Source organism: Homarus americanus, unplaced genomic scaffold (genome assembly GCF_018991925.1).
Source record: "Homarus americanus isolate GMGI-L3 unplaced genomic scaffold, GMGI_Hamer_2.0 scaffold40248, whole genome shotgun sequence".
Classification (NCBI taxonomy): Eukaryota; Metazoa; Arthropoda; class Malacostraca; order Decapoda; family Nephropidae; genus Homarus; species Homarus americanus.
Genome location: NW_024712526.1, coordinates 1,552,554 through 1,564,023, shown reverse-complemented (window position 1 = coordinate 1,564,023; position 11,470 = coordinate 1,552,554). Strand labels below are relative to the sequence as shown.

The following is an 11,470-nucleotide window of genomic DNA, read 5'->3' as shown; positions in this document are numbered from 1 at the left end:
TGAATATAAATGTCATATATTTTGCACAAAAGATAACATAGTTACCTAGAGAAAAAAATTTTATCTAAAAATTGTATGTTAAATGCAAAATATATGATGTTTATATTCAAAATGATCACCAAATTATAAGAATTCCAATAAATTATATTCTGACTGGTAATTTGTATGAATTTTATGAGCTAAACAAATATCTTCAGTTAATAAAAAAAATAATTTTCACGGAACAGATGGTCGGTCGGTCTCTCTCCCCCACCCCCACCAACCGCCCCAAGGAGATGTGTGTGGATAACCACTAATTTATTAAATAATATTAAACTAAAGTTAGATAATATATTGACATTGCTGGATTCTAAGACTAGGAATATTTTGAATATAAATGTCATATTTTTGCACAAAAGATAACATAGTTACCTAGAGAAAAAATTTTATCTAAAAATTGTATGTTTAATGCAAAATATATGATGTTTATATTCAAAATGATCACCAAATTATAAAATCAGCAATTTAAATTATATTCTGGCCGGGTAATTTGATATGAATTTTTGAGCTAAAACAGGCAGTCAGGCAGGGTGGGGCAAATCTAAAATAGCGCTTCGAATTGACACTCACCGTGTATATGTGGAAAAAATCTGGGTGTTAAGTGTGAAGTTCGAGGCAACACCAGATATGATAAACGCTTTTAAGTGAAACCGCTATGGCGGGTAATACTGTATAATGCTGTGCCTCGCCAGAACTAACTTTCACTTACCGCGTTCATCTACCCATATACTGAAGTATAATTTTTTTTTTTTTATTTAGCTCATAAAATTCATACAAATTACCCGCCAGAATATAATTTATATTGTTGAATTCTTACAATTTGATGATCATTTTGAATATAAACATCATGGATTTTGCATTAGACATACAAATTTTAGATCTAATGTTTACTTTGAGTAAATTTGTTATCTTGCAAAAATATATGACATTTATATTCAAAATATTCCTGGTCTTACAAGGAATCCATCAATGTCAATTATATTATCCTAACTTTAGTTTGAGTTACTATTTATTGCTAAAAAGGTAAATATTCTGGTTTTCCACACATTTATCTGGTAGGAGGAAGGGTGGGATGGACCGACCACCAACCATCTGGCAATGGTGAAGAATATTTTTTTTATTAACTGAAGATATTTGTTTTAGCTCATAAAATTCATACAAATTACCCGCCAGAATATAATTTACATTGCTAATTCTTGCAATTTGATGATCATTTTGAATGTAAACATCATAGATTTTGCATTAGACATACAAATTTTAGATCTAATGTTTACTCTGAGTAAATATGTTATCTTTTGTGCAAAATATATGACATTTATATTCAAAATGATCCTGGTATTACAAGGAATCCAGCAATGTCAGTTATATTATCCTAACTTTAGTCTGAGGTATTATTTGTTACTGAAAGTTAAAATTAGTTTTTTCACCCAACATTTCTCTGTAGGAGGGAGGGTGGGGGGAGGTTTGGGACCAACCGCACCATCTGGCTGTTGGAAGAGGGGAGGCAAGTTGGGGTACTTTGATTGACAGATAGTGTCATGAAGAATATTTTTTTTTATTAACTGAAGATATTTGTTTTAGCTCATAAAATTCATACAAATTACTGGACCAGAATATAATTTACATTGCTGGAATTCTTACAATATGATGATCATTTTGAATATAAACATCATGTATTTGCATTAGACATACAAATTTTAGATCTAATGTAATAATTTGGTTTACACATAGCAAGTAATTTATCTTTTGTGCAAAATATATGAAGTTAACATTCAAAATATTCCGACCTGCAAGGAATCCAGAAATGTCAATTATATTATCCTAACTTTAGTCTGAGGTATTATTTGTTACTAAACCTTAAAATCTAGTGTTTCACCCAATCATTTCTCAGAGAGGTAGCCAGTGAGCTGGGAAGAGGGTGGGGGTGAGTGAGATTTGAGTCCATTTTTGAATGGACATTAACCTGCGACTGTATTTCTCTTAAATTTCAATTGTGTGAGCATACCATCATAAAATTTAGATGTTATTTTTACTACAATATAGGTTGTGTCGAAAAAGTGGAGTTTGGGGGTCGGGCCGCTTCTATTGGAATTAATCCCATATGTTCTGTTGTTCACTTTTACGGGTTTTCACTTTCCAGCCCTGTGGGTTCAATTGACAATTGACCGCTGCACGTAATCGGGTACTACTGTATACAGCATATATAATAAAATTTTATTTGCTTTTCATTTAGTGTTTAATTTTCTTTGTTTAAAGGACTGTACAGGTCGTCATTTTCTGTTAAACTTATACAGCAAATATAACCATCAGTTTTCCGGATTTTGAAAATCTGGCACTCCTCAGGTCCCGAGGTTGCCGGATTTTTGATAGTCAACCTGTATTAGTGTAAATAAATATAAAGCAAGCAATGACTGATTTTGTTCATCATACTATCTGAGTAAGGTACAGCACTTTGTTTACATTTTTTACATTCAGATTGGTCATGCATCCAAACTTTTTTCTTCTCTTTTTTTTAGAATTTGAACATCTTCTGAACCCAGACTTTCAAGGTTTGGCTGTAATTAAAAAATGAAATGATTCTGTGCTGTCATGTCTTATGTTGATCCTTTTTCAGGTATTTAACAGACTGTGGGGTGTGACATTAGATACAGGAGCTTCTCCATTAACCCCTGTTGATTTGTTGGTGTCCCTTCACCTCATTGAAAGCAACAAGTGTGATGTAAAGACTGTTATCAAAGGTAGAGTAAATAATTATTCATTATAGTTTGTTCTCATTTTTTAGCTTATGTGTCTTAGGATAGACTCTGATGGCTATATCATATACAGTAAGTGTGTGTATATATATATATATATATATATATATATATATATATATATATATATATATATATATATATATATATATATATATATATATATATATATATATATATATATATATATATATATATATATATATATATATATATATATATATATATATGTCCTATGTTTATATTAACTTGAATCTACCTTTAATCTCTAAATAAGTGAAACAATAAGCTTTCTTACCAATTGATGGAGTTTTTATGTCTCTTTATTAAACTGAAGTAGTATATTTATGGCAGAGGGGAAAATGCAGCTGTTTCCCTTCGCAGTTGAATCAGAAACATACATTATATAAACACTCCATGATCCCAACAAACCCCTTTGCATGTCTTAAATTGTCTTCAACTTCGCCATAAACAAACTAACAAATACAGTACAGTGGAACGTCGATTTAAAGTTTATTCATTTTAAGATTATTGATTTAAAGTTACACCCACAATTAAAGACAATGTTTTAATATAAAGTGAATCATTCCTATTTTCTACGAGTCAGTCTGGTACATCATATTTTAAAATTCGCACCTAATGTTTCTCTGGGCATACTACACTGTCCTAAGGTCAAAGCTGTACTGTACATGTACTCAAAATAATGTACTAAATGATTACTGAAATTTTGGTCTACCGTATATCACGGCCTATAAGACGAAATTTGAACATTAAAAAAATCTGCCCAAAGTTAGGGGGTCGCTTAAACCACCAAGTTTAAAAATTTACCTCAAATATTGTGGTTTAGTGTGTCAAGAGTGGTGATGAAAACATCGTAGCCACTCACAAGGTCTTACCACTAATTATTTTATACTGAAACTTACGCTTGCAAGCTGGATTCAAATTAAGATTACCGTATATTAAAATAATAAAATGTATTATAAACCTGTCTAACATACCGTAAAAGAGATTTATACCCCTGAATAAACACAGCTATCATCACACACCCTCCCCACGCCCCCCATTTGCCAGTGAGGAGACAAGAAAGGAAAAGTGCATTAATTTTGAAACTATCGACCGTTAATTACAGACGCCAAGTGACGTCACTAGTAGTTTACACTACACCAGCTGGTAATATTTGATGCCATTACTATGAATTGGCCTTATTTTAAGTAACTAACTATAAATAAATACAAAAATTAAAAAAAGATCAAAACTGAGAAATAATATACTGTATGTATGTTGTGTTGTCAAAGTAAGAGGAACAATTGTGTAAGTACGTAATATTTTTTCACTCAAATCCTAATGAAACACTACTGGAGAACATTCCTTTGTCGCAAAACAGTTTATAAATTGAAGAAAATAATTACAGTGTGTTTAATATATTACAGTATATTATAAATAAATAAATAAAACAAATAATTCGGTAAATCTATTTAAAGTAAATGGAAAATAAGCAAACATGTTATTTACCAAGACCCTTCCGTCTGGCTCAGGGTGAGATGGAGGGGAGATAACAAGCTATTTATAGCCCATTTGAAGTGACCAGTACCCTAATGCACCATAAATAATTCATTGAACATTCATTTTTTGTACATAGTATATTCAGTATATATATATATATATATATATATATATATATATATATATATATATATATATATATATATATATATATATATATATATATATATATATATATATATATATATATATATATATTTGTGTAATAAATGTATGTAGTAAGTACATACTGGTAACCTTTTTCACTCAAATCCTAATGAAACACCACAATTAGAATAAGGTGGTTGCTGTTGAACCACATGTTGTATAAATAGTCACACCACCGAGACGAGGGAACACTCCCAACACGCTTCAGTGACGTCACTAGCGTTTACACTACACCAGCGGGTATAATTTGATGACATTACTTGAAGTGAATTGGCCTTATTTTAAAAAATCAAGGATGGTTGGTAAAGGACTACTGAGTCAGTGGGTAAGTGTCACATTTGGGGTACTGGTCTTATACAGCAAATAGAGCTCAAAAGCTACTTTTTAAATGGAAATTTGGGGGGGGCGTCTTATGCACCCCGCCGCCTTATAGGCCGTGATATACGGTAGTGCAAACTATAGCATGATTATATTCAAATTAACCACTGTCTTATAAGAATTCCAGCAATGCAAATTATATTCTCCCCGGTCACATTTTATAAACAAAAAACTAAAATTCAATGAAAAGGACATAAATAAACAAATAAATACTTCACTAGACCTTCTGCCCCCAACTGTCAAACATGTCACCTCCCCCCATCTTCCCAGCCAGGGTTGAGTGGTTGTAGACTTAGTTTTTATCTTATATAATATCACAAACTAAAGTTAGGAGAATATAATTTGCATTTCTAAAATCCTTGCAAGACAGCGAATAATTTGAATATGAACGTCATATTTTGCACACGAGATAAATTTTTTTAGCCCTTTAATAAAATTAATTAGAATATGTCAGTTCAGTGACTTTTGTAAAAGAAAAACTAAAAGGCAGTCTTTTTAGTATTTTGTGTTTCTCTCAAGTACCAAACTAAATTATTCCATTGAAACAATACTTTGATTTAGTGCGAATTCAGTTTAAAGTGACCTCTCTTTGTACATATCTTGTGTTATATCAACGTTCTACTGTACAGTATTTCTCTTTCAACTAACTTCGGTGACTCTGAAATACTTAAAAAAAGTTTCACTCCTGATTGCTTTTGTTTCTTTTTAAATCATCACACTAAATAATTCTTCAAAATTGTTTATTTACTATTTTCTTTCAAACATGCATATTGTGAAAAAGTATTGTACTATCCAGCATTACACCACAATTATATCGACATCCTTCATGCTGGTTTGGCTAGATGGCTACGAAAGAAATTCTGTAAATTTGATCTACATAACCCAGCTGGCGCTGGTTCTGTATGGCAATTAGACCAACTCAACTGTAATAACAAAGCACAGAGTTGACTTGAGGGTAGACTCGCATTTTTTTTCTACATTACATTTTGTTGTCGTGTTTTTTATATCGGTATGTGAAAGGATTTTCTCATTATTTATTTGTATGCATTTTAATAATAATAATAATTAACGGTTTATTGAAAGAGCATGGCAGCTGAAAGGCTGAAAATATACAGTTACATAATTGGGGCATGGGCCACTTGATTGACAAATAATATAAGTGATACAAATATGATATATAATAACTAAGTGGGGAGAAGGTTCTACTACAGCACATTTCAACATAGTGACAGTGCAAAAGGGTAAGATTGGCTGAGAGTGAATACATACAAGTGGTTTATAATTTTTATAATGGCTGGGACTGGGCTGTTCTTATAGCATGTGTGTGTGTGTGTGTGTGTATGTGTACACACACACATATACAATATAGGTGAAAGAAATAATTACCCTAAGGGCAAACACCTAAAGGGAATATACATTTCTTTGTACACAAGTACACTTCTTTATGCAATTCCACCACAATTATCTTATAATTTGGGATCATTTGGTGTCAGGTTGATAAAAATATTATCCTAAAAGAATCAACTTTCCTGAAAAAAAGAATCCCACCCTGAACTGAGTCTATTTTTTTACAAAGAGCAAACAGCTGATCGGTTTACCACTATGTGTCTTCAGCTCTTAGTAAATTAGTACAGTATACTGGTGTACAGTGGTCCCTCGGTTAACGAAATTACCTTCCATAAGAATCTTCAATTCGGTTAACGAACAAAAATTTGATTAACGAAATCCTTACAAAAATCATGTTTGGTTATGAGCATCAGCTGGTCAGCTGATGGCCTAGTCTGCCAATTCAGCAATCTGTTCTGTTTACATTCATTTCCAATGAAGTAAATATCAAGAAAGTTAAACTCTTAAATATTTTTGCATGTTTTATATTAAAATTATTAGTCATTTTAACATTTATTTAACATATTGTTAATATTTGCAGTGCAGGGAACTAGTTAGTTGTGCACCCATCAGATGCATGATTCGCTCACAAGGCGTCAGTTGAGACTTTGAAACGGTGTAGAGAGCATCTATTTTGTTGGTGTCTTGAATATTTTTGCATTTTTCATAGAAATTATTGGTCATTCTGAACTTTAGTTAACATATTGATAATATATAGCACAGTGCAGTGTTGATTTAAAGAAAATAATCTTGAATTACACCTAGTGAACTTAAAATTTTATTAGTGAAATGACAGCATCAAGCATGGGTCCACTGAACAGTGATTTCTCCTCCGTCCCCACTTCCTTCTCTTCTCCCTTCTCTTTCACCCCCACTTCCTTCTCTTCTCCCTTCTCCTCCACCCCCACTTCTAATTCTCATCATCATCATCAACAAGGAGCCTTCTACATACACACCTCAAAGTAAGTGTACTTTACTGCATTTTTTTTACTTTGTATGTAATTTTCAGTGAGCTGGAACCAATTTCCCAAAATCCCATTGAAACAATGGGTTCGGTTTACGAACGACCTTCTGGAACGAATTGTGTTCGTTAACCGAGGGACCACTGTATAGGAAAATGTGGCGAGAATTGCCAGCTTGGAACGCATTCCACCCCGCTCCTCTTCCCTACCCACACACTATTTACATTAATTTTTATGTGGAAAATTATCCCGATATTCACAAATTCATTACAGAGTATTTGCAATGACTTTTAGGAATGGATCCATTGCAATACCTGAGGTATTCTTGTAGACTTTACTGTATTTTTATTTTTTTCCCAGCAACTGGATTGTGTTTTGCTGAACGTAGTATCTACACAGCTGAGGTGCTGGCATTTGTTCTGCAGCAACTGATGGAACAACCAAGCTTACCCACATTGTTTATGCGAACTGTTATTCAGACCCTCACACATTACCCAAAGTTGTTGGGTTTCATAATGAACATTTTGCAGCGACTCATTTCACGACAGGTTAGGTTATGATACTTGTACAGAGTATGTGTATCTTTCTGCAGTACTGTACAGTAGTTTGTTGCATACATACAGTATTATTAATTTATTACTTAAAGTTTTAAATTTTTTTCATCTTTTAATATTGGGATCTTTAGAGTACTTTTGTAATATTATAGTAGATAATATGTAGTACTGTAATGTTTGGGAATTTCTCTTTGCTATTATTATTGTTTGATTCTGTACATTAATGGTTTTTAATATTTTTTTTTGCATTCATGTAGTATGTTTTTATTTATTAGGGTGGCATTGGTGTCTTGGGATTGACACAGATTGTTTTATACATAGGTTTGGAAGCAGCGTAAAGTGTGGGAAGGTTTCATCAAATGCTGTCAGCGTGCTGGTACACAGAGTTTCACAGTACTGCTCCAGTTGCCTCCAGCTCAGCTTGCAGATGTCTTCACAAGTGCCCCTGACCTCCATACAAAACTAATTTCACATATAGCAACTTTAACTGAAAATCAGGTAAGAAGTTTATGCAGGAAAGCTTCCAATAACAATGTTTCTACAGGTTGACAATCCCTTATCCGCGAAATCCTTGGGACCAGATGCATTTCGGTTTTTGTAATTTTTCGGATTTCGCAATGGTTAGTTTTTTTTTTTTTTTTTTTACAGGGATCAGCCCACCCGGGCACAGCAGGTCACTGACTCACATTGGGACCTGGGGGCTAAAATATAATAATAATTATAATACAGTCAACCCTCACTTTACGCGGTTAATATAACCCACAGGGTACCGCGGAAAGTGAGAAACGAGTAAAGTGAACAACATAACATATGGGATTAAATGAAATAGAGACCGGCCGACCCCCAAACTCCACTTTTTCCGACACAATACCTATGTTCTAGTAAAAATAACATCTTAATTTTATGATGGTACATGCACACAATTAATACTTAAGAGAAATAGAGAAATACAGTCGCCAAATTAGTGTCCATTCAAATAATGGACTCAACTCCCTCCCCCTCTTCTCACACTACACTCGCTGGCTCTTCCCTCTCTGAGAAATTTTTTGGGGAAAACCACTAGATTTTAAGGTATAGTAATAAATAATACCTCAAACTAAAGTTAGGATAATATAATTGACATTGCTGGATTCCTTGTAAGACCCGGAATATTTTGAATATAAATGTCATATATTTTGCACAAAAGATAACATATTTACTCAGAGTAAACATTAGATCTAAAATTTGTATGTCTAATGCAAAATCTATGATGTTTATATTCAAAATGATCATCAAATTGTAAGAATTCCAGCAATGTAAATTATAATTCTGGCCGGATAATTTGTATGAATTTTATGAGCTAAATAAAAAGATTTTACTTCACCCGTTTAAAGGGGTACACGCACCGCGGGGTGTGAGCATCCTGGGTTCTGGCAGGGCACCGCGTAAACGTGGAAACGTGGAATGTGGGTCCGCGTAAAGTGAGGGTTGACTGTAATAATAATAATAATAATAATTCATAGGTCTAGGTCATGTTTCTCACTTTTGATCTTTTTTTTCACTCTTGTATTTCTTTATTATTATTATTATTATTTCATTATTACAGTATTATTGTTATTATTATTATTGTTGTTTTCATTCTTATTTTATTTTTGTGTATTTTTTATTAAAAATTTTATTTACTATGAATAATTATTATTATTACTGTATTATCGTTATTATTATTACAGTAGTACCCCGATTTACGCGGTCAATTGGGTCAATTGAACCCACAGGGTACCGCGGAAAGTGAAAACCGCGTAAAGTGAACAACAGAACATATGGGATTAATTCCAATAGAGACTGGCCCGACCCCCAAACTCCACTTTTTCCGACACAATACCTATGTTGTAGTAAAAATAACATCTAAATTTTATGATGGTATGCTCACACAATTAATATTTAAGAGAAATACAGTCGCCAGGTTAATGTCCATTCAAATAATGGACTCAAATCCCCCCCCTCTTCCCAGCTCACTGGCTCCTCCCTCTCTGAGTAATGATTGGGTGAAACACTAGATTTTAACGTTTAGTAATAAATAATACCTCAGACTAAAGTTAGGATAATATAATTGACATTTCTGGATTCCTTGCAGGTCAAGGAATATTTTGAATGTAAACTTCATATATTTTGCACAAAAGATAAAATACTTGCTTTGTGTAAACCAAATTATTACATTAAATCTAAAATTTGTATGTCTAATGCAAAATCCATGATGTTTATATTCAAAATGATCATCATATTGTAAGAATTCCAGCAATGTAAATTATATTCTGGCCGGGTAATTTGTATGAATTTTATGAGCTAAAAAAAAAAAATTATACTTCACGCGTATATGAGTAGATGCACCGCAGAAAGTTAAAGTCCGGTTCTGGCAAGGTACCGCGTAAATGAGAAATCACGGAAAGTGAAACTGTGTAAAGCGGGGTAATACTGTATTATAATTATTATTACTATTACATTTTCACCCCCCAGGCCCTGATGTGGGTCAGTGACATGTGCCCGGGTGGGCTAATACCAAAAAAATAAATAAATAAATAAATAAAAAAAAATGATCCATAAAAATTTTCGGTTTTCAGAATTTCGGATAAAGAGTTGTCAACCTATACTAACAACAATTCATATTTAAAACCCTGGTTAATTTAGGACCCAATTCAATTTATGCTGTTATTTTATTTGTATTTACGATTAAAATAGAAAAAAACATTTTCATATAAATAATATTGTCCATGTGTAACAGTTCAGAGATGTTGATGATAATTATGTTCCTTTGATATACTGGCTGTTAACTGTGGGTATCTATGTCATCATATTTTATTACAGTATTGTTTTCTGTAATGAATATTTTTTTTCATCCTAACAGAGAGCTCATTTACCAGCTAACTTGTTGGAAGTGATTGAAGGTCATAGTGCATCTGAGCAGTCCTGTTCTATACCAAGTGAGCCTTCATCAGCACCACAAGAGGTAATATTATTTTATTTTATTTATTTGTTTTTATTCTTTTAAATTAGAGCAGGCACGGGCAACCTACAGCCTGTGGGCTGCATGCAGTCCAAACCATGTCTATGTGCAGTCCCCAGAGTATTTGAGAAATTCTAATTTATGTGGCCCATGGTTTAAGTAGATGCAGCCAGTTTATAGTGAGTAAAACAATATTTATTAAAAGAATAATCTTCACACAACTCATTACCGTTTCATCACCTAAGAGTAAGTAACTACGAAAACGTAACAGTTAAATAAGTATAAATAGTCAACAATATACTGTAAATATTTTAACTTGTGTGAATATATATATATATATATATATATATATATATATATATATATATATAAAAACGGATAAGATACATCTTGATAGAACACGTTACTTCCAGTCGATGTAAAAAATATGGGACCCACTAAATATCTATCCTACATCTAGCTCTAAGGTTTTCAAAGCATTTTTAATCTTGGGGCACTGACAAATAAATTTATGTAACATATTAACAGTTTTGTACTGACCATCATTAAGGTTTATGGAATTTAATTCCCTAATCAAACCTGCTTTAACCAGAAGTCTTTCTGTGACACATGATGATTTGTACACTTCTAGGCTTTTTTCCCAATCAATGGGATGATTAGTGCTCCTAACATGAACGAACAGTGCACTGCTTTCAGATGCTGTTCTGA

General features: G+C 32.7%; 1 protein-coding gene across 1 annotated transcript in view; it reads left to right on the top strand.

Annotated features, from left to right (window-relative positions):
* Nucleotides 1–11,470, top strand: part of LOC121860748 (symplekin-like) — a gene marked incomplete at its 5' end in the record, with an annotated part of 35,260 nt that overhangs the window by 15,991 nt on the left and 7,799 nt on the right. Inside the window, 4 exon segments of the mRNA XM_042358090.1 lie at nucleotides 2,654–2,777; nucleotides 7,589–7,776; nucleotides 8,104–8,280; nucleotides 10,664–10,765. Of these exon segments, the coding sequence (XP_042214024.1) occupies nucleotides 2,654–2,777; nucleotides 7,589–7,776; nucleotides 8,104–8,280; nucleotides 10,664–10,765 (591 nt within the window).